The 23,245-nt window shown below is 46.6% G+C and overlaps 1 protein-coding gene and 1 non-coding gene across 2 annotated transcripts; both read right to left on the bottom strand.

Annotated features, from left to right (window-relative positions):
- Window positions 1–1,857: 1,857 nt before the first annotated feature.
- Window positions 1,858–21,658, bottom strand: GPRC5A (G protein-coupled receptor class C group 5 member A). The gene is made up of 4 exons (XM_061124112.1): window positions 21,435–21,658; window positions 7,085–8,013; window positions 3,103–3,161; window positions 1,858–2,801 (listed from the first exon to the last, which is right to left on the bottom strand). The coding sequence occupies exons 2-4, from the start codon at window positions 8,004–8,006 to the stop codon at window positions 2,709–2,711; spliced, it is 1,074 nt and encodes a 357-aa protein (XP_060980095.1). The 5' UTR covers window positions 8,007–8,013; window positions 21,435–21,658; the 3' UTR covers window positions 1,858–2,708.
- On the bottom strand, window positions 5,598–5,670 carry TRNAC-ACA (transfer RNA cysteine (anticodon ACA)). Its single transcript has one exon. It is a non-coding gene; the product is annotated as a tRNA-Cys (tRNA).
- Window positions 21,659–23,245: the final 1,587 nt, after the last annotated feature.

The raw sequence follows: 23,245 nt of genomic DNA, 5'->3' as shown, positions 1-23,245 counted from the left end.
TGACAGATAATATATGTGAAATTATATTGTTTTCTCCTCACAACAAACCTCACTGGGTTATGGCCTCTTTGGGAAGACTAGAATAATCTAGAAGGGTCCAAATCATCATTTGTAATTCCCCTTTTCTTTTGTTTTCCTTTGGTGGGGAGGTTGGCTATTGATTTCTAGTTTCATCCCATTATAATCAGAAAAAAATACCTGTTATGATTTCAATTTTCTAAAAGTTGTTAATACTAGTTTTGTGGTGTAAGATGTGATCCATCCCAGAGAATGGTCTATGCATACTTAAGAAGAATGTGTATTCTTCTGTTTTGGGGTAGAGTGTTTTATAGATAGATAGTACATGTATTATTTATATATACATGTGTATATTACATATATATATTGATATATATTTGCCCACACTGTGAGGCAAGTGGGAGCAGCAGCCCACCAGGCTCCTCTGTCCATGGAATTCTCCAGGCAAGAATAGTGGAGTTGGCAGCCATTCCCTTCTCCAGGGGATCTTTCCTATCCAGGGATTGAACCCAGGTCTCCTGCATTGCAGGCAGATCTTTATCAACTGAGCCACCAGGAAAGCCCTACATGTGTGTGTGTGTGTGTGTGTGTGTGTGTATATAACATATATATATATACGTATATATATATTGAGGCTTCCCAGGTAAAGAATCTGCCTGCCAATGCAGGAGACGTAAGAGGCTCTGGTTCTATCCCTGGGTTGGGAAGATCCCCTGGAGAAGGAAATGGCAACCCACTCCAGTATTCTTGCCTGGGAAACCCCATGGACAGAGGAGCCTGGTGGGCTATAGTCCATGGGGTCGCAAAGAGTCAGACACGACTAAGCAACTAACACATGTATATATATTACATACATACATTAATATATATTTGGCCACACTGTGGGGCAAGTGGTTAAGTGTGGAGTCTTAACTACTGGACCACCAGAGTGAAGTGAAAGTCACTCAGTCGTGTCCAACTCTTTGAGACCCCATGGACTATACAGTGCATGGAATTCTCCAGGTCAGAATACTGGCATGGGTAGCCTTTCCCTTCTCCAGGGCATCTTCCCAATCCAGGGATTGAACCCAGGTCTTCCACATTGCAGGAGGATTCTTTACCAGCTGAGCCACAAGGAAATGCCAGAGAAGTCCCTGTAACTCCCCTTTCCATTACAAAACTAGGCTGACGTTAGTGCAAAGTCATGTGAGAAGCAATCAGCTAAATCTCTGTGAAATGTCCATTTCCCTAATTCAGTGCATCATTAATTCCCTCCAACCTCACCACACCTCTCCCCACAATGGGTTTTCTCTGTGATGAGAAGCAGAGTGTCAGACTCTTGGGCGGTAAGTCCTTAACTCAGCAATCAATCTTGTAAATGTCATTCAGTTTTTCTTTCTTCTTCTTTACCCAAAAGCAATTTTATACTGCCCTGCCCAGCAAAGCTGTTTCTGGGATTAAGCAAATGATAATTGTTAGGTAGCCTGTCTTTTCCGAGAGAGATTATGAACTAATTCTATTAAATGAGAGATCTGGACTTAACCCCTCCTACAATTAAACCTCAGATGAAATGTGACCCTGGCTCTGAGGTCTCCTCCTGGTCTGACCCTGGCTGCCAAACTCCATTCTGAAGCTGCCACTCCCCTGTTTACTTGAAGCAAAACCTCAGACTCTTGACCCTTCCCAGCACCCCCTCACCTTTGCCACTCACCCCTAAAACTGGGCAACACACACTTGTTGTAGACACAAGGAGGAGAGACACGTGGAGGACTTTCAAGTCCACACCCAGTGGGACTGAACCTTGAACTTCAGCTCCCACATAAAGACAAATGTCAGGTGCCCACCTCTCACATGGCTGCGGCCACACTTTTATTGCATCTGGAGGGAAGAATGGTGAATAACTTATTTTACAAGAAACAACCCCCTGCCCATGTGTGGACAATACCCACTTCCAGAATGCAGAGGGTGAACACAGGGTACATCTATTTACAGAGGCTGAGGAGCAAGGGGATTGGAGATGATCAGCGCCAGGAACTCAGAGCAAAACAGCACACATTCTCCTGGCAAAGAGAACTGGGGCTCGTACACTCTGGTGCAGTCTGGAGGGACGGCCCCTGGTGAGGCCCAGCAGGGAGGTAAGTCTGAGGACCAACGGCACGTCTGGGAGAGCTGGCGCTAGGGGCCCTGGTTAGGCGGCATCACAGAGGTGACTTTGAAGCCTGTCCCAGCCGGGCAAGAAGGGAGGTACCGGTAAATTGGCTTCCAGTGTAGATGTGGGCAGAGTGGGCTGAGAGATGGTCCTTTGCTGGTTTTGCTCAGATGTGGAACCCTGCTCTGAGCCAAGTGATCAGCACAAAGCCAGCCCAGAGTCAGAAGAGTTGGCTTCGGAGGCTGAACAGGTCAGCGTGTGGGTCAGATGACCAGAGCCTCATTCACGTGTAAAACGGCAGGGATCGTAAGAGTTGCCCTGAGTTGCCCGAGACTCCCACTCGAGAGAAGTAGCCTTGGGATGGGACCAAGGAACAACTGCAGTGCTGCTGAGAACTGTGGTCCCCGCAGCCCCATCAACCCCAGGACAGAGGAAAGGCAGCCGAGGATGCGGGAGGAGAGGTCTTCCTGTGATGCTCCTGGGAAGACTCAGGACTCAGCCTTCACCTCGTGGACTCCCTGCTGGTTCTGCTGACGTGCGGCGTTCATCCCGTTGGGTCATGTTAACTGACATCTTTCCTTCCTTCGTAGTCACTGTAAGGGCTAACCCGAGTCTGGGCCCGAGGAATGGAGAAATCCTTTGGGGAATCCCGATTCTGAAAAGGAAGCATTTCGTCTTGCTCAACTCACTCCACTTCCCCAGCCATTTCCACAGCACCTCTTCCTCCAACCCGGGCAGGATTCTAACGTTCCTCCCCCTTCTTCTCAGCCCTCCCCTGCTCTGTGCTCAGGTCTCCTGTCCTAACCTCACGAGGCAGATTACAGGAAAAGTAGACCCGTCATCCTCTCTAGGTGACATCTAGGGGCCATCAGAGTGGCAATATCATCTATTCCCGAAGGACAGATGTTCCTGCGGTGCTAACACTGCCGACGAGAAAGGGGAAAGGGCTCCTTTACCTGTAGCTGGAAATGGGTGGAGTACGGCGCGTAGAGAGTGCTCCCTGTCTCTTCAGCACCTGAAAAAGACGGAGAGGAGTGTAAAAGTCAGGGTCCCCTCCTCTGCGCCCCAACCTGTGCTCACCCTAGGTGAGTCATGTATAAACCATGATACATATCCGTTTAATGCTGTCTCCCTGGGAGACGATCAGTGTTTTTGTTTTGTTTTTTGTTGTTTGTCTGTTTTTAAAGAGCTATCTTACTCTCTTTTTAATTCTTTTAATATTGATTTATTTATTTGGCTGCACCAGGACTTAGTCACAGTACCTGGGATCTTAGTTCCCTGACGAGGGATTGAACCTGGGCCCCCTGCATTGGGGGTGCAGAGTCTTAACCATCAGACCACCAAGGAAGTCCTCGATGGTCAGTTTTGTGCCAGAGGAAACTGTCCTCAAGCCTAGGACCAGGCACAGAAGCAGCCCAAAATTGGTTGAATAAATGAACAACTAGCCACATATAATCACTAGGGAAACACCTTCCAAAACACCCTCCAGGGGAACACATGTACACCCATGGCTGATTCATGTTGATGTTTGACCAAACAAAACAAATTCTGTAAAGTAATTATCCTTCAATTAAAAAGTTAATTAATTAAAAAAAAAATAACCCTCCAGAGGCTCTTCGTCCTAGGCCTAGGCCACTTCAAAAGCACATTTGAAGCTAGTGTTTTCAGACACAGATCTGACCAGAGGTGTACCTAGAGGGAATCTTACTGAGGCTTTACCCACCTCTTTACCTGCCCGACAAGGAGGGGTGGAAATTCCATGATTTTCCTTGTGAAGGGATAGAATCTGTGAGCAATCATTTTCTATTATTTGGGAGAAATCAGGGGGATTTTTTTTTTTTTCTTGGCCAAGTGGCATAGAGGATCCAACCAGGGATTGAACCTGCTGCCTACAGTGAAGCGCGGAGGAGTCTCAACCACTGAACCACCAGGAAAGACCAAAATCAGAGGGATTTAGACTCAGGAACAGACCAGTAAACACACACGTTCATCACAAAAACTATTTAAGGAATTCCCTTCCAGTCCAGTGGTTAGGGCTCCACACTTCCACTGCCGTGGCCCATGTTCGATCCACAGTTGGGGAACTAAGATCTCCCAAGCTGCCCATGCACGCTTGAGTGCATGCTCAGTCATGCCCAGCTCTTCACAGGGCAGCTAAATACATACATACAATGCAATTTAAAGCAATCCATTTATTTCCCACCAAATTTACCTCTTCAATTTACTCAACAAATTCCTAAGCACCTTCGGTATGTGAGATATTGTGAAAAATAGAAGGATTAATCAGAATGATTCCTGCCCTAAGGCTGACACTGGAGAGTCCGGAATATCTGACAGCTACGAAAATAACTCCAAGATGAGACAGACTCTGATAACAGCATCTCAAAGGTCTAGAGCTAGATGGGTGGAGAAAAGACTGAGCGAGACTGGGGAATAGGGACGCTGGAAAAGGGAGAGAATAAGGAGGGACATGTCCTCTTTGAATAAAGAGAATAAGGAGGGACAGACACTCTCTGAGCCCAGACAGGCAGACGGGAAAGTGCAGGGGACTTGGTTTGAACTGAGAGCACAGCTTTGGGGGTGGTGGGGTTCCGGCTGTGAAAAGCCTCACCAGTCGTGTGTGCTGAGTTGTTCGGTTGTGTCCGACTCTTTGTGACCCCAGGGACTGTAGCCCGCCAGGCTCCTCTGTCCCTGGGATTTCCCAGGCAAGGATACTGGAGTGGGCTGCCATTTCCTTCTCCAGGGGATCTTCCCGACCCAGGGATCGAACCTGCATCTCTTATGTCTCCTGCATTGGCAGGCAGATCCTTTATCACTCACTGAGCCTCCTGGGAAGCCCACCAAGGATTTGGTAAACTCAGTGGATAATGGGGAGCCAGTGAGGCATAGGGGCAGGAAAGGGGGTGGGCAGAAGAGTATTTTAGGGAGAGGGAGCTGACAGTGGTCCATGGAGTGAGGGAAAGGATTAAAGGATGGAAGGCCAGTTAAGGACCCATAACGTGGATTCAGGCATAAGGTGATAGACTGAAGCATTGGGAATGGACAGGAGGGGATGGGTGGGAAAATATCCCCTCTGCCCTGCCCCCCGGCTCTCCCCCTCCCTTCAGACTTCCCAGGGCACAGGAGAGGGACCAGGGCTACAGAGATAATACCAGCAGGTCGTGTACCACAGGCTCCAAGGGCAGAGAAATTCACTAGCTGGAGCTATGAACCTGGCCTTGGAGGTCCCTCCCTTCTATTCCCAACCCTCTCCCCTTCCCTGATTAGGCCCAGAGACTGATATAAACTCAAGAGACCAATGCACAGAGACATATGAAAGTGAGAGTGAAGTTGCTCAGTCGTGTCCGACTCTTTGCAGACTCCATGGACTGTAGCCTACCAGACTTCTCCATCCATGGGATTTTCCAGGCAAGAATACTGGAGTGGGTTGCCATTTCCTTCTCCAGGAGATCTTCCTGACTCAGGGATTGAACCTGGGTCTCCTGCATTGTAGGCAGACGCTTTACCAGCTGAGCCACCAGGGAAGTCTAGAGACTGACATAAACTCAAGAGACCAATGCACAGAGGCATATGAGTAAAGACAATTTCTGGCTATTAGTGTTGTCTGGCTGCTCACCATTCCATACAAGAGCAAAATTCCCTCCCACAGGCCAGAGACGGACAAGAAAATGTAGCTCTTTGGGCTACATAGAAATCCTCAGTAACTTTATGGAGATTCCTGCTGGTTTATGATAAAAGAGTTTTCTCCCCACTTTGTGCTCTGTGGTCACTGCATGACTGTGCTTTGTGCATTCAAATCTACAAAAGCAGGGGCTTCCCTGGTGGCTCAGTGGTAAAGAATCTGCCTGCCCTTGCAGGAGGTGCGGGTTCCATCCCTGATCTGGGAAGATCCCATATGCCTGGGGGCAACTAAGCCTGTGTGGCTTAGCAACTACTGAGTCAACGAGCATGGGAGCCTGGAAGCCACAACTACTGAGTCCCCCGTGTTGTGACTACTGAAGCCCAAGTGCCCTAGAGCCCATCCTCTGCCACAAAAGAAGCCCCTGCAATGAGAAGGCCTTGCACTCAACTGGAGAGTAGCCACCACTGGCCAAAACTAGAGAAAATGCCCTCATAGCAATGAAGACCCAGCATAGCCAAAAATTAAATAAATGTATATTTTTAAAAATCCACAAACTTTCCACATTTCTACAAAAGTTGCCCCGTTGTCTTCTATAAAGGACACCATCATCTCACCCACTTGTCTCTGGGAATTTCTCCTTTTCCATTCCTTCGCTCCATCTTGTTTTGATTCAGAGAAACCTACATGGTATTGGATAGAAAGTACTAGATAGGGACTTCCTGGTGGTCCGGTAGTTAAAGACTTCACCTTCCAATGCAGGGAGTGCACAGATTCAATCCCTGGTTGGTGAGCTAAGATCCACAAGCCTCATGGGCAAAAAGCCAAAACATACAGCAGAAGCAATATTGTAATAAATTACATAAAGATTGTAAAAAATGGTCTGTGCCTATGTGCTCAGTCGTGGCTGAATCTTTGTGACCCCAGGGACTGTAGCCCGCCAGGCTCCTCTGTCCATGGGATTTCCCAGGCAAGAATACCAGAGTAGGTTGCCATTTCCTTCTCCAGGGGATCTTCCTGACCCAGGGGTTGAACCCGCATTTCCTGCACTGCAGGCAGATTCTTTATGGCTGAGCCACCAGGGAAGCCTAAAAATGATCTACATCAAAAATAGAAAAAAGTACTAATGACTCCTAAGGCCAGCTTCTAGTTCTATTTGTCTCTAACTAGCTGGATGACTTTTAAGCTAGACCTGAGTTTTGGAGAACTTATGTTTTATCAGGAGCATGTCCTGCATGTTCCCTACAGTAATAATATCTTACGATTTTATTTTATCCATTTTTTCCACGAAGGATTCTGCACCCAACCAGGTTCTGTACCTTGAATGACCCCCTCTTGAGAGTAAGCTCTGTTCACCACACCATAGCTCTGTTTCAAGAACTGAGGCTGACAGAAAGCATCCTCCACAGGGTAATCCATGGGGTTCTGTTGCCTTGTGAGCAGCTGAAACTCGGGTGCAATGTAAGCCAGCAGGAAAACCCAGCCATTGGCCACCAAGGCTGAACTGAGGATGGTGTCGTCCCACTGGGGGTCGAGGGTAGGGACCAAGAGCAGGGTGATCCATGCCACCCAGATGCCAATGGAGAGGATCGTGGTGAAGTAGATATGGGCCCCGTGTCTCTTCCAGGCAGTAAAGGATCCCTGGAAGCTGAAAGAGGCCGTGAGGAAGGTCAGCGCCATGAGGAAGAGGACGTAGATGAGAAGCATGACGAAGTCCTCATTGCGCCGTGGAGGAGAAAGCTCAGAGAAGATGTTGACGTTGGTCCTGTTCATGGTGAGGACCACATACTCGATGGCAATGATGTCCTGCACCAGACTGAAGCCCAGGGCCAGGCCCAGCATCACCAGCATAGACAGCGGCTGCCTCCCTCGGACCAGCTTCGTCAGGTTGAAGGCGTGAACCAGGAGGCAGGAGAAGCAGAGGGCGAAGAGGACACCGAAGAGGAAGAATCGCGTGGGCCCCGTGCTGCCGTCCAGTGTGATGATGAAGGCGAAGGTGAGGCCAAAGATCCCCAGCAAACCCAGGAGGAAGAGGAACTGGGTGGGGAGCAGTTTGCGCTTGTTGGAGTCCTGCACCTTGCAAATGAGGACCAGGAGGGCAATCATGAAGGCCACCGAGGTCACAGCCCCCACACCAGCCAACGCCTCTAAGACGATGCCCCAGGCTGCCTTCTTATCACAGAGTTTGTAGTACCTGGGGTCCAGGTCTGAGCGGCAACCAGCAGGGGCTGTTGTGGACATTCTGGTCCTGCAAGAAAGCAAAGTTGGGCTGGGGGTGAATCTCTCCCATTAACTCAGGCATAGAGGACCAGAAACAGTTCAAAAACAATTTTGTATCTTTAGTCAGGGTTTTTTGGAGAAGGAAATGGCAGGTGAAGTGAAAGTTGCTCAGTCATGTCCAACTCTTTGCGGCCCCCATGGACTATATACAGTCCATGGAATCCTCCAGGCCAGAATACTGGAGGAGGTAGCCTTTCCTTTTGCCAACCCAGAGATCAAACCCAGGTCTCCTGCAAAGCAGGTGGATTCTTTACCAGCTGAGCTACTAGGGAAGCCCCAGGAAATGGCAACCCACTCCAGTATTCTTGCCTGGAGAATATCATGGACAGAGCAACCTGGTAGGTTACAGTCCATTGAGTCACAAAGAGTGGGACAGGACTGAAGCGAGTCAGCACAGGCAGTCAGGGTTTTACCTCTGTTTTTACAACGTTAGAGCAAGCTACTAGCTGTTCTCCACCTCTCACAGCAAATTCTAAAGGCTGATGAAGGGAAAGGACTCTTCATACCTCCCTCCCTGCAATTTAGCTATATTAATATTTTCCCTGAAGCCAGGAAACCCAGAACTCTGAATGGAGTATTTGAGTCACATCTCAAGGAATACGTCACAAAGAACTTGCCAGGGTTCCTGCTATTTTTGACTAGTGCTTTCTTAGGAACTGGTGAACATGGAATTATCTAACCATAAAGTTAATACTTTGTGAATTCCTTGGCGGTTCAGTATTTAGGACTCAGCACTCTCACTGGCGGGGCCCGAGTTTGATCCCTGGTCAAAGAACTAAGATCCCACAAGCCTTGTAGAGCACCCAAAAAAATAATAAAGCTAACACTTGAATCATATTAACAGTCTCCAGTTTTTTTCTACCTTGGGCCCAGCCATGGATATTATCTGTAAGCCTCCCAATCTCTCTCAGACAAGAGAATCATAGGTATTATCTGGGTTATGTGAACCATAGATTTCTCTGGAGAGTGTCAGCCTTCCCCTCTTAGCCACTGAGCCCTCATCTTGAGCTCTGCTGTCACATATTTTTTTCCCTCCCTAATTAAGGTTTAGAAGGATGGCACTGCTGATCCCAAAAGCAATGGAACCAGTCTTCCCTGTCATAGGTTTGGCCACGCTGCATGGCCATGTGGGATCTTAGTTCTCCAACCAGGGATCGAACCCATGCCCTTAGCAGTGAAAGTGTGAAGTCCTAACCACTGGACCACCGGGAAAGTCCCCATAGCAAGCTCTTAATTAGCTACTCATAAGGAGGGACATCCTGGATGACATGAAAACAGGTGATCCAACAGAAAATATCACCAATAGCTCATACTCCTTTTTGGGCTTCCTTGGTGGCTCAGATGGTAAAAAAAAAAAAAAAAAAAAAAACCCGCCTGCAATGCAGGAGACTCAGGTTCAATCCTTGGATCGGGAGAATTCCCCTGGAGAAGGGAATGGCAACTCACTTCAGTATTCTTGCCTGGAAAACCCCATGGACAGAGGAGCCTAATAGCTTCTCAACAGATATATAATTTTTTTTTCTGAATCATTTGACTGTTTTTAAGTTTCTATGACACAACAGAAAGCTTTTGTTTTGTTGTATGCTGTTTATGGAGTTTTTTTGTTTCTTTTTGCTATGTTGCAGGGGTGCTATGTGAGATCTTAGTTCCCTGATGAGGGGTGGGCCCCGTGTCCCCTGCATTAGAAGCACAGTCTTAACCACTGAGGCCCAGCGAAGTCCCTCCAAGCTTCACTTTGTAACCCAGCCATTCATTCAACCAGTGCCACTATGTGTCCATCATTCTTCCAGATGATCAACTGGTAAAGGGGAAACAGACATAAGACATGTTCCTTGTTATAGTAGAAGAAACAGCTCTAACCTGCCACTGCTGCATAGCCTTCCCATGGACTCCCCTGGCCAGGGGTCTGTCACCTGGACTCCAGCCCAGGGATATGACACTCTGGTCATCCCAACCGCATGCAGGGCACAGAGCAAAGGATGGGTGATGTTCCACCTCCACAAGGCGGTGCAGAATGAGACGCAAGAGGACAAAGAAAGGAAGATGAGCTTCAGATACAGGCAACCCCTGAAATACACGGCCCCCCAAAGTCTGATATGGGGGTACAGGACAGGGAGAGGGACAGGCCCCCCTGAGGGGGGCTGAGGATGTAGGAGAGGAAGGGCGCGGTCTAGGTCAAGGGCAGTGTCCGCAGGGGAAGGGACCAGGCTCACTCTCTCCTCCCTCCCCGCTGCACTCCTCTCGGATTAATCACAAGGGCGGCTTCCAGCTGGAAAGGTATTTCTCTCACCCTCCGTGCCCCTCCCTGGCACTGCTCCTTCCCCACCCCTCAGGGCAGTGCTGTTGGCTGACAAGTCATTGTTGTCATAATTATCTGATAATTATAAAGGACTCTGAACCAGTCTACTCGGAACTCTCAATCTTGAGAGACTGATGAGGTTTTCCACTAAAAGAACGTTCTGGTGCTGCCCGGCCCCCAACTTGGACCTCTGAGCCCCTCACTTCTGTGCAGCTGTATGGGGAGGGTTTGTGTGCTGGGGCCTCCTGGCACCCCCAGACCAGGGTCCAACACTGTAAGCACACGAGGAGAAAGAGAACCTGGTATGACTTTCTTAACATAAGAGAAACCATTTTTAGTCTAAACTATTTTGTGATCTATGCCTGGCCATAAGACTTAACGATTTTTTTTTGGCTACACCTCTCATTGAGATCTTAACTCCCCAACCAAGGATCAAACTCATGCCCCCAGCACTGGAAGCAAGGAGTCTTAACCACTGGACCACCAGGGAAGTCTCCACTAGATCATTTTTAGCCAGATCTCAAACATCATTCTCTACATAGCTGCTTCAGCATATATTTGTCAAGAAGAAAACTCCTTTTTAACTTCATCCCACTTTAGAAATTAACAATGACACTTTCATATCAAATATCCAGTTAAGGTTCACAGTTCTCAATTCTCTCGAATTGAGAAAATTTGAAAAACTTTTCAAATGAAAACTTCTTGGTAAATTTTTTTTATCTGAGTGACTAATTTTTTTAAACTATTCTTCCTATTTCACCTCTCAGTCCTCCTCCACCCTTTCCCCAACATTACAGCGATTGCACAATGGGTCTGAAATGTCCCGAGCACTTTACGTTTTGTCAGAGGGAAATAAAACTGAACAAACTCACTCACAAGCAGATCTGCACTGAGAAGGTGCTGGGTCACTCAGGGAATGGCCCAGATGAGCCGCCAGGATGGGGGCTGGGGAAAGGGACAGGGTTCGGAGGAGCTGAAGTCCTTTAGAAAGCAGGGTTTGAGGAAGAAAAGAGCAGTACCACCATTTGAGAATAGAAACTCAAATAAAAGAGAATAAAAAAGCAACAGCCTTGGAGAAGAACCTGAGGGCTGGAGGAGAGAGAGAAACTGAAATGAGATTAGAGGTCATTCGTAACCAGAGTCAAGGGCAGAGAGACCTATGTGACTTCCCTGGTGGTCCAGTGGTTTGGATTCCATACTGTCACTGCCATGGCCCAGGTTCAATCCCTGCTCAGGGAACTGAAATCTTGCAAGCTTCGCAGCACAGCACCCCCCTCCCCCAAAAAAACAAAGGGTGGGCAGAGAGACCTAGAGTCCAACCAAGAAAGCAGGTGCTCCTACAAAGGCCAAACAAGGACAAAAAGAGACAATTTACTCCTAGACCTGCTCTGAAGAGGAGGGAAGGTCTCATAACTCATTCTCACAATGGATCAAGCACGGCTGTATACAACTCACTTGTCTGAGTTGTGCAACCACCTTATGATAGAGCCCATATCATTTTTTCAATATTTATTTTTATTTATTTATTTGGCTGTGCCAGGTCTTAGTCGGGGCACATGGAATCTTTTAGATGTGGTATGTGGAATCTAGATCCCTGCTCAGGGATTGAACCTGGGCCCCTGCTTTTCGAGCATGGAGTCTTAGCCACTGGCCCACCAGGGAATTCCCAGGCTTAGGCTCTCAGAGTCACTCTGTCTGTGGCCAGGGGACGAGCTATCACCTGTCCACCCTCAGCCCCTGCCTACCTCTCCAGCCTCATGCCTCACCATGCCTTCCTCATCATCCCCTTTTGTGTGCTTCTCATTATCTCCCCAGTAAGCCCCACTATCTCGCTTCAAATCTGCCGCCCCATCTGTATGGGGCGTTCTCCCTGACATCCCTCACCTTAGAGGTCCCCTCTTCCAGGATGTTTCCCTGGATGCCCTGGTTCAATGAGAGTCTGCTGTTGTTTACTCACTAAGTCATGTCTGACTCTTTGAGACCCCACGGACTGTAGCCTGCCAGGCTCTGTCCATGGAATTCTCCAGGCAAGAATACTGGAGAGGGTTGCCATTTCCTACTCCAGGGGACCTTGCCAACCCAGGGATTGCATCTCCTGCATTAGCAGGCAGATTCTTTACAGCTGAGCCACCGGGGAAGCCCCCCTGATGAGAGCTACATCCCCTGAATTCCCAGAGAGCCTTCACATTGCCTGCATTTATCACAAAATCCTATAGTGCCCCTTGGTGAGTCTTTGTCTTCTAAATTCAAAGCCTCCTTAAAGCAGGGATTGAGCTGTTAAAATTCTCTCCCCGACCACTAGCCTCGCGCCTGACGCAGTGAAAATGAAAGTCGCTCAGTCGTGTCTGACTCTTTTCGACCCCATGGACTATATGGTCCATGGAATTCTCCAGGCCAAAATACTGCAGTGGGTACCCTTTCCCTTCTCCAGGGGATCTTCCCAACCCAGGGATCAAACCACATTGCAGGTGGATTCTTTACCATCTGAGCCACAAGGAAAGGGCAAGCACCTAACCAGGATGGATGAGTGAGTGTGTGGATAGAAGTAGAATCTGGTGGGGAGCAGTGCTACTCTTGAGACAGTGGGGTGGAGCGGGTTTCCTCATAAGCCCCCACTGTGTTTGGCCCCAGTTCTAACTCCCTCTCACCCATCCTTCTCAGGTGGGTCTGAGGTAGGAGTCTGGCCGCAGCTGGGCAACTAAGTGATTCCAGGTGCCTCCTGGTAGCTTGGATCCTGACTAAGCAGAGGTTTTACTGGAATCCAGTCATTCGCTCCCACCCAATTCTCTGATGACTAAACCCTGCGCTCTGGAGGGAGATGGTGAGGTTTCAGCCTAGCCCCAGACACGAGCAAGGACCTTGAGTCATAAGGGTGAGACCCCCTTCACTTATTACTGCAGCTGAGGCAGCCACTCCCATCCAGTAATCCACCAACGCCCACAGCCAAGACCCCGACAGCCCTTGGTGCTGGCTTAAACCCTTTTCAGATGAGTCAATGCATGACAGAAAGGTTAAAAAAAACAAATGAAAGATGGAGGAAAGAGAGAGGAAAAAGAAAAAAAACAAAAAACAAAGCGGGGATTGGGGGGAAAGACGAGAGGGAAGCAGGGAGGGAGGGAGTCACTGGGCTCTATTCCGAGGACGCTGACTCCGACCTTTAGGACAAAGGGGTTTCAGCTGCCTCTGTGTGGACACCATCTCCTGGAGCCTCCGTTCTCTCCTCTATGAAAGGCAGCCTGGTGCTGAACTAGGCATTCTGAGCCCATGTCCAGCAAGGGATGAACAGCTTTTTGTAGACAATTCCCAAGTCTCTTTCTCCCATCCCCTCATCCTGCTTCCTGCCCCGTCTCCTGTCATTAAAAGAATGTCTGCCCCAAACTCCTAACCAAACTCCAGACCGGGGCTGAAGGTGAGGCTGAAGGGTCTGAGTACCGGCTTAGGACACCAGGGGAACACTCGCCTGCTAGACAGAGCCACAGGGTCACTGGAGCAGGACTGACCCTAAAGTGGCCCTGACCGACACAGGCATTGATGGGGATGCAAGGTCAAATGCCGGCATGTGAAGGGTCTCTTGGGTGCTCCTTTCCAACCTCTGAGACCCCCCTTTTCCAGAGAGGTGGGGAGGGTGTCTGGAGTTACTTACACCCAGACTTAGTAGCTTGCCTAGCTGGCTGTATGTGACCCTCCCCGGATTATCTGAGCAGGAATCACCCATGGCCCTGAATTTTGCCCAGAGCTGATCTTAATTAATGTTCCTCCTTATGAGATTTATCTCGTTCTGTCATCTAAAAAGAAGAGGACATCAGATGGTGAAGACTCCGCCTGCAATGCGGAAGACTCAGGTTTGATGCCTGCATTAGAAAGATCCCTTGGAGGAGGAAATGGCAACCCACTCCAGTATTCTTGCCTGGAGAATTCCAGGGACAGAGGAGCCTGGCGGGCTACAGTCCACAGGGTCACAAAGAGTCGGGCACACCTGAAGCGATTTGGCACAACACACATATATATATATATATATATACATAGGGGCTTCCCAGGTGTTGCTAGTGGTAAGGAACTCACCTGCCAAAGCAGGAGACAAGAGATGCAGGTTCGATCCCTGGGTCAGGATCACCTGGGAGGTCCCTATGTATGGTCCCTGGGTCAGGAAGAGCCCCTGGAGGAGGAAAGGGCAACCCATTCCAGTATTCTTGCCTGGAGAATCCCAGGGACAGAGGAGCCTGGTGGGCTACAGTCTGTGGGGTAACAACTGAAGTAACTTAGCACACATATATATAACTGATTCCCTTCGCTGTAGACCTGAAGCTAACACAACATTGTAAATCATTGTAAATTGTTTATACTCCAGTAAAAATAGCAAAAAAAAAATAATAAAAAGAAGAGGATGATAATGACCTCTTAGGATAACTGCCTGGGGGATGATAAAAAACAACTCAAGTGTTTGTTAAGTCAAGCCAAGTCTTCACACCATCCCAGCCAGGCAAATTGGCAATTTTCTAACATTTTAATTTTCTCTCTATTCTGGAATTGCCACATGCCTTCAGTAGTAATAACAATAGTCACAATATAAGTATGAACAATACAAATGACAACTACTGTCACATATGGAGTCCCCTTAAAAGCTAGACTCGGTGCTGAGAGTTTATATGTTTCCAGGTGTATTCACTCATTAACATGGTTTTACATCTATTTTATCATTTCATATTCCTACAACCCATTTTGTAGGTGATAAGACTGATTCTTGGAGAATTTACATATTGAATTTACATATTCAGTGTAACAAAGGAAGATTATCCCTTTATGAATAGAATTTTAATCTTTAGGAATAGAATTTAATCTTTCATTTCATCTCTAAATCACTATTATGCTCCCTGAAGCTTTTCTCCCTGACTCCAGCCTCTATTTATTTTCTTATTTTTATTTTTTTAATTGAAGTATAGTTGATTTACAATGTTGTGTTAGTTTCAGGTACAGCAAAGTGATTCAGTTATGCATATTTATATTCTTTTTCATATTCTTTTCCATTATGGTTTATTACAGGATATTAAATACAGTACCTTATGCTACACAATATGACCATCTTGTTTTTCCACTCTCTATATAATAGTTTGCATCTGTTAACCGCAAACTCCCAATTCATTCCAGCCCCAGCCCCCCTTCCCTTTTGGCAACCATAAGTCTGTTTAAGCCTCTCTCTATTTAAACATCTGAGAAGTCGCCAAAGTAAGCAATCCTGCAATTGGCCAATCTTCCTGTCAATCAACATTTTTTTTTCCAATCAACATTTTAGTGTCTGCTTTGTGTCAGGTGCTGTTAAGTATACAAATCACTCAGACCCTCAGACCCAAAGTGTGGCGGCTGTCCCAGGACGACCAACAGAGTCACACTGACACATAAATAAGGGTTACAGAGTGTTTGGGGGATCTTGAGGGCACACGGAAAAGAGTGACCCACCCTCCCTAATGGGTTTTTTTTTTTTTTTTTTAAATGAAGACCCAGAGGAATCGGGTGGAGAGGGAGGTGAGAGGGGGGATCGGGATGGGGAATACGTGTAAATCTATGGCTGATTCATATCAATGTATGACAAAACCCACTGAAATGTTGTGAAGTAATTAGCCTCCAACTAATAAAAAAAAAAAAAAAATTAAAAAAAAAAAAAGGCTTTAGAGAGGAAACCAGGGAGATGAGGCCTGAGAGATGGGCAAGGAGTGGTGGGAGATTCTTAGGAAGGCAGAATCAATGGAGCTTAGAAATACTGGCTTGTGGGAAGAGATGCCCAGTTTAGATCTGTTGAATCTAAGATGAATTGGAGGGGCTTCCCTGGAGGTCCAGTGGTTAAGACTCAGCTCCCACTGCAGAAGGCACAGGTTCCATTCCTCGATCCCTGGTCAGGGAGGCATCATTTAATCCTCACAACAGCTCTGTTACTATGCCCCCATTTTTTATTTTATTGGAGTCTACTTGATGTACAGTGTTGCATTAGTTTCAGGTGTATGGCAAAGTGATTCAGTTACACATATACATATATTCATTTTTAGATTCTTTTCTCATGTGGGTTAACGCAGAGTATTGAGGAGAGTTCCCCTGTGCTATCCAGTAGGTCCTTGTTGGTTATCTTCTGACTCATATATAGTAGTGTGGGTGTGTTCACACCAGATTATGCCCCCTTTTACAGTGCAGAAAGTGAGGTACAGAGACATTAAATAACTTGCCCAAGATGACCTGACTTTTAGAAACCAGGCTCCTAGAAGTTCCCTGGTGGCCTCGTGGTTAGTATTCTGGGTTTTCACTGCCATGGCCAGGGTTCAATCCCTGGTTAGGGAACTGAGATCCCAGAAACCATACAGTGCAGCCAAAAATAAATAAATAAATAAAAGCCAGGCTCCACGACCCGGGCTGTGCTGACCTCCCGGTGCTCAGACATGCGAGTCTGAGGCTCAGGAGATGTTTGGGCTGTGAGCACAAGTGAGGGGTCCTGGAGGGGTCACAGCTGTGGATACCAGATCATACAGAGAGCATGTATGGCAGTGAGAGGGCTGAGGACAGAACCCTGGAACACCGCCTCAACCAAGCAGGAATCAGCAGAGGTTGTTCAAAAGAGATTGCCAGTGTTAGTACAAGAAATAAGCCCAGCTGGTCTCCCAGGAACCAAAGAGCAGCTTCCCAGAGTGGTTGATGGAGTAAGATGCTCCAAGGACAGCAAAGAAGAGAAGACCTGAAAATGGACTTTTGGATTTAGGAATTAAAAAAAAAATGGATCTGCCAGGGGACATCCCTAGTGATACAGTGGTTAGGACTCCCCCTTCCAATGCTGGGGGTGCAGGTTCAGTTCCTAGTCGGGAAGCTAAGATCCCACATGTCTCTCGGCCAAAAAAACTGAAACATAAAACAGAAGCAATATTTTAATGAAGTCAAAAAATACTTCAGAAATGGTCCACATCAAAAACATCTTTTAAAAAAAAAGCATATCAGCTCCTTTTTGTCTGTTAGAACAGATTCAGCCTCAATTTGAGCTTCGAGGCTTTTCTCCAGCTAGTCCTCCCACCTACTTTTTCCAACCTTCCTAACTCCCATCCCCACATCTATGAAAAACTTCCAAGAGCATTTTCTCTCTGGAAGGGAACTGGGGCTCATCTAAGACCTTCTCTGACAAAGTGGCTCTTTGCCTCACCAGATGCGTTATTCTCCTTGCCAGAAAGACCCTTCTCCCCCTAATCACAATTCATGTACCATGTTTCTTAGAAATTTGACCCCAAACTTACCTCTACCTTGAGGGTTTTTTAGTTATCAGTCCCAACTCATTCTAAACCTGTGATCTCATTGTAGTTATTAACTATTAACTATTTTTCAGCACTCAAGTCTTTCCATAGATATGTCATATATTACAGTGGTCCCCAATCTTTTTGGCATCAGGGACTGGTTTCTTGGAAGACAATTTTTCCATGAATCAATGTGGGGTTGGGGGGTGGTTTCAGGATGATTCAAGTTCATTACATTTACTATACACTTTGTTTCTATTACTATTACATCAGTTCCACCTCAGATGATCAGGTATTAGATGCCAGAGGTTGGGGCCCCCTGGTACAGCATACATTAATATCAGTGCTAACTCGCCTATCAGAAAGCAAACTTTTAAGGAAATAGAGCAAATCTTCTATTTGTTGGTATTGCCCTCACTATATGCTCTGCACAGTGGTTTTTGAGCAAATGATTTGGACTAATACTGGGTGTGAATAAAACTCAAAGCAAGTTATTCATTAGTAAGTGTGAGTAATGGAAAGGAAAGATTTTGGGAGCTGCATATGTGATGCTAATCCTTGTGTTTTAGTCTAGGCTGAGTTCTAAGATGAGGGTGGAGTCCCACAGAAATTCCTCTGTACTAGGTGCAGGATTAGCTGTAAATGGAAAGTATCTACAACAAAATGTCCAGGAACCCCTCTTCCAGGTAACCCATCTGGATTCTGATGACATAAAAATGATGCATCGTCGCAACAGCGTGTGAACAACATCTGAGTAACATCACTGAGTTGAGTTTCTGAGTAGTAACTAGGAGAAAATAAATCATCCTTCCTACATAGGCAGTCAAACAAGCACTGAGTTGGCCAGAAAGTTCATTTGGGCTTTTCACAAGATCTTACAAAAAAGCCTGAATGAACTTTTTTGGCCAACCCAAAATAAGAACAGTGTTCATCCCAATTTCTTCACTTTTTCGAGGTATTATCATATTCCTCTATTCTAAACAATGCATGTGAACTTTAGATAAATTACTGAAACATAAAATAAAATACAGGAAATCACTTTTTTTGACTTAAGATTTTGAGTGAAACTATTAAATCTCTTATGCCCAGAATTTAAGGATGTGAAAAGCATCAAGAAAATAGGTGGATAAGATGAACTCCTCTTCTGGTATACCACCTCAAAGACATCTTCTTTCAAGTGTTTTACTTCCACATATAAAGGTGATATATTTATGTTCTGAGATTTATCTCTCCTTATAAACCTGTATTTCTAAACCCCGAGAATGGTACTACCATATACTCAGTGTATCTAAAAATACAATATAAATTATCTAATGTGGGAGAAGATGAAGAGAATAGACTATGTGGCCAAAATTAGACGACAATAGCAAGCAACTATTATTACAATAAATGTAAATGGAATGTTTTTTATTTTGAAAAGACTAAATCAAACCGTATTAAACCTATAAGAACCTCACCTAAAACAACAGGATTCAGAAAAGTGGAAAGGAAAGAAAAGGAAAAATAAAAATAAGTGCAAAAAAAGCAGCAGCAACAGATAGGTTTATTTAGTAAGTATTATGTATCACGTACAAAGTTAAATAATAGCTTGTTCAAGGTAAGAAAAATAAGAATTGAGTTATTATTATCACACAAAGTTTAGTTAAGGCAAAAAGCTATTATGCTGACCTAAAAACTTTTTTATAATAATTAAGAATGCTCCACATTGAAGATATAACCATCATAAACTTGTATGCAGTGAATAATACACCACCAAAATACATAACACAATAGCTACCAGGAATACAAAAAGAAATCAAAAGAAATACTATAGTTACAAGAGACTTTAACACTTCTTTATCACTCCTCAGCAAATGAAATAGAAAAAATAAATAGCAATAAGGTAAAATTTTAAAGTGTTCTATGGATACTTTAATCAAAATATGCTCTATCTTTATATTTTATTAGATCTCTATGATTAGTAATATAATTCAGATCCTCTATATCTGTGATCAGCAAATATTTTCTGTAAAGGGCCAAACAGTAAGTAGTTTAGGCTTTGCAGTCCATTTGTTTGTAGCCGAAAGCAGCCATAGATGATATATAGACAAAATGAGCATGGCTGAGTTCCAATAAAACTTTATTTACAAAAACAGACCTTGGGATGTTTTTGGCCAGGAATCTGGTTTACCAATTTCTTTATATGACTTCTTCTATTGAAGTGGTTATGAACCATTTACAAAACAGCATATTTTAGACCACAAAAAATAATAACAATAAAGTCTAAAATAAGAAATGCACAGACCATATATTTTGACCACAAGGCAATCAAAATAGGAATATAAGCAGAAACAAACACACCAAACTACTCAGAAAATTCGAAGACTCCTCAAGCAAAATCATTCTTCCATTCATTGTTTTTAAGGGCCCTATTATACCTACACATCATTTCCTGCTCCTTTCCTCAGCTCAATCTGTAGATTTTTAAAATACAATGAACCTGAAGACAAACCCCCAGAATGAGAATGAGAATAAATCATAGTCAAAATTCTTCTTCACACCCTGTTATCTTCAATTCTCACTAAGGAGTGGGATACAAAAAAGCATACTCCAAAGAAGATGCTCAAAGAGACATATATAGATAGAGGGGGACTCTCGGCCCTGGCCCTGGGAGGGAGCTGAGGATCCTTCCAAGTCCCCTTAGGAGGAACTCACAGCCCAGCTCAGCCTTTTCACAGCTACAAGCCAGCAGAGCTGGGATGAGAAGTCGGGCTTGCCGGCTCAAGGCTAAGAGCACTTCCCAGGATGTTAGCTCTTTCTGAGTTCCGCTCATTCCTATGTGCCTTTGAAGTACCTATCTACCGCTCCACACCTCGAGGCGCCTGTCTCCCAGATGACACCTCTGTTGATCCTCCCAGTACCAGCACACAGACCAGAGGGCAGAGCTCTGACCCCCACCCTCGCCCCTCCCAGGGGCCACAAGTAACCCAAGTATTCCCTTCAGGAATGAGTCCACAGCCCTGGCTGATTCAATCAAACCCTTCAACAGGTGTGGCGTGTACAAACATCAGCCTGGAAGCAACTCAGGAATGGAAAGTCCTACAAATTCCTTGGACCTGAGTTGGCTTCCCTTTCCCCAGGGGGAGGTTTAAGGGACCATATACGACAATTGGGGGTCATTGCTGAGTACCATCTGGTTGGTGCCTGAAGGTGGGCTGTTACTGGATACTCAAATGGACATTCAACCCAGGAGTCCAGAGTAACTCAAGAGACAGCAGAAGGGAGAATGCTGCAGAGTTGATGGCCACGCTCATGTCACGAGAAGAGGTGGCTTCTAGAATCTACTTCCCAAAATTCAGAAGGGCACACTTGTGAAAGGACAAAATAAATGGACACCTCTCAGAATCTGGGTAAACTAGCAGGGGTCACCATCTCCTTCTTCCTGCCCACCCAGCCAGTTCCCTGCCATTCCTCTAAGATCTTCCTCCCTCTTTTCTCTTTCCCTAGACTGAGCCCAGAACTTTTCACCTGCCGGGCCAGGATTCCACCTACTGGGTTTGTTCAGTGTATCTGAGCAGAAACTATTTATCCTGATTATCTTTTTGCTCTCTGCCTCTTAGCCTGGGAAGTCCAGGCAGGAAAAAAAAAATCTGAGTTGAGTTAAACTACAGGAATTCCTTTCCTGGGATTTTTTTTTCCCTCCCAGCCAGCTGCAGTTCATTACCGGGGTCTCTCTCCTCTTGCATCTCCCCCTTCTAGCACCCCCTGCCCCCTCCTACTCCGCACCCCCCCGACCCCCGAGGATTTCAATCCCCGAACCCAGCGCGCTCTGGCTCCGTGCGCCTCACTTACCCTGAAGCCTCGGCTTTGGCACGTGAACTCGGCGCTGCTTCTCGCGCGTGGAGGGAGCACTGCAGCCCCTGTAGGTTCTGGGGGAGCCCGTGGGCAGGGATCGCGCCCTCGCGGCGCCGAGCAGTTATAAAGGCGACAGAGGGAGGAGGGAGCGAGGGGGTGAGCAGAGGGACAAGGGGCGGGAGAGGGTCAGGGGGAGAGGACACGCCTATTCCAGTTCCACGGCACTGCGCGCTGTTATGAAAATAAAGTCCCCGGGCCAGGGCATGAGCCAAAAGCCGCCTGACGTCAGCGGCACAGTCACCCTTGCAATGCGGGGTGGTGGTGGGAGGGGAGACCCAGAGCACCCGCTCCGCTCAGCGCGCGGCGCATCAGCTGGTTGGGACGTCCCAGGGCATAGGGTAAAGAAAGGGGTCAGAGAGCAGATGCTTCCTATCCATTTGGCCAGCTGTCAGCTCCAGGAGGGAGCCACCTCCGCCCTCCCGCCGGGCACTCCAGTCCGCCCAGGACACGGGCTGGACAGTTCGCAACGTCCCATGTAATTCCTGGGTACCCTGGGAAGCCAGGCCCGGGAAAGGGGGAACTGGCCAGCGCCTGGGTGCTCCGCAGTGGCAGTCAAGGCGGGTGGAGGCCAAGAAAAATATTCAGCCCCGCATGGCAACTCCCCCGGTCAGAACTGTCCCCAGACCCACCAGTGCTGCCTGATGGCAGAGAGATGGAGAGGACAGGTCCTTACGTCTTCATTTCCTCACTACCCCCTCTTAGGGTCTTGACAATGCAGGTGGAAGAGAATGGATGCCAGATAAAATTATGAAATAAAGGAATTTGCCTTTCTGTCTGGTTCCCCCTCCCTCCACTGCCCACTCCTCTGCCACTGAAACCTGCTTTTATTGACTTGTCAAACAATCCCTGAGTGGCTGCCTCCTGGGTGCCAGCCTCCGGCAAGGCTCTACCCCACTGCCATGCAAGGAGGGGGCTGGGTGCATTTAAGGTGCTGGTTCGTTAGCACACCTGGTCAGCACACCTGTTACTATGCATGTAAGTGAAGGTCTAGGACTCCCCAACTTTTTCCTCACATCTCCTCACACCCCAACTTTCCAGAGTCTTTTTTTTTTTTAAGTTTTTATTGAACTTGTTACAACATTGCTTCTGTTTTGCTTTTCGGGGGGGACCAGAAGGCATGTGGGATCTGGTATTTTGGAGACAGTGACTCCAGCTTTGTAAGTTTTTATTTCTCTCTCAAGAAATCACAGCCAATGTCTAGCATCTTGGAAGACTTCCCTTGAGGTCTGCAGCTCAAGGGTCTAAGTCCACGGGCTCCTCTCCCGGGCTCCTAGGCCTGCGCACGCACTTGTGTGTGAATGTGTGTGTGTGTGTGTGTGTGTGTGTGTGTGATTGTCACGGACCGGAAGTGACAGCACGTTTTAGCATGTGCTCTCTACTAAACCAGGTCTTCTCTCTGGACCTCAGGTTTCTCGTCTGTTAAAGGAGGAAGCTGAAGTGGTTCATCCTTGTCACATGTATATGTCATGCAAGCCACAAAGGTCAGCCACAGGTATAATTTAAACTTTCTAGCAGCCAGCCACATTACAAGAAATAAAAAGAGGAGAATTAATTTTAATGATGTATTTTATTTAACCCAAGAGATCCCAGACATTGTCATTTCAACATGTAATCGACATTTCTTTAAAAAAAATTAATGAGCTGCTTTACAGCCTTGCTTCAAACTATGTTCTCAGAAGTGCAGTATATTACACTTTCAGTCCTGGCCAAATTGAACCAGCCCCAGTTCCAGTACTCAAAAGCCCTGG

Source organism: Dama dama, chromosome 22 (genome assembly GCF_033118175.1).
Source record: "Dama dama isolate Ldn47 chromosome 22, ASM3311817v1, whole genome shotgun sequence".
Lineage (NCBI taxonomy): Eukaryota > Metazoa > Chordata > Mammalia > Artiodactyla > Cervidae > Dama > Dama dama.
Note: the sequence above shows the minus strand (reverse complement) of the source record. Positions and strands in the feature narration are given on the sequence as shown.

Excerpts from the sequence above, each read along its gene's own strand:
- GPRC5A (XM_061124112.1), bottom strand. The coding sequence starts at position 8,006 with ATGTCCACAACAGCCCCTGCTGGTTGCCGCTCAGACCTGGACCCCAGG. Across the intron at positions 3,162-7,084 it reads TCAAGAGGGGGTCATTCAAG|GTGCTGAAGAGACAGGGAGC; the intron begins GTACAGAACCTG and ends CGTCTTTTTCAG. Across the intron at positions 2,802-3,102 it reads CCACCCATTTCCAGCTACAG|AATCGGGATTCCCCAAAGGA; the intron begins GTAAAGGAGCCC and ends CTTCCTTTTCAG.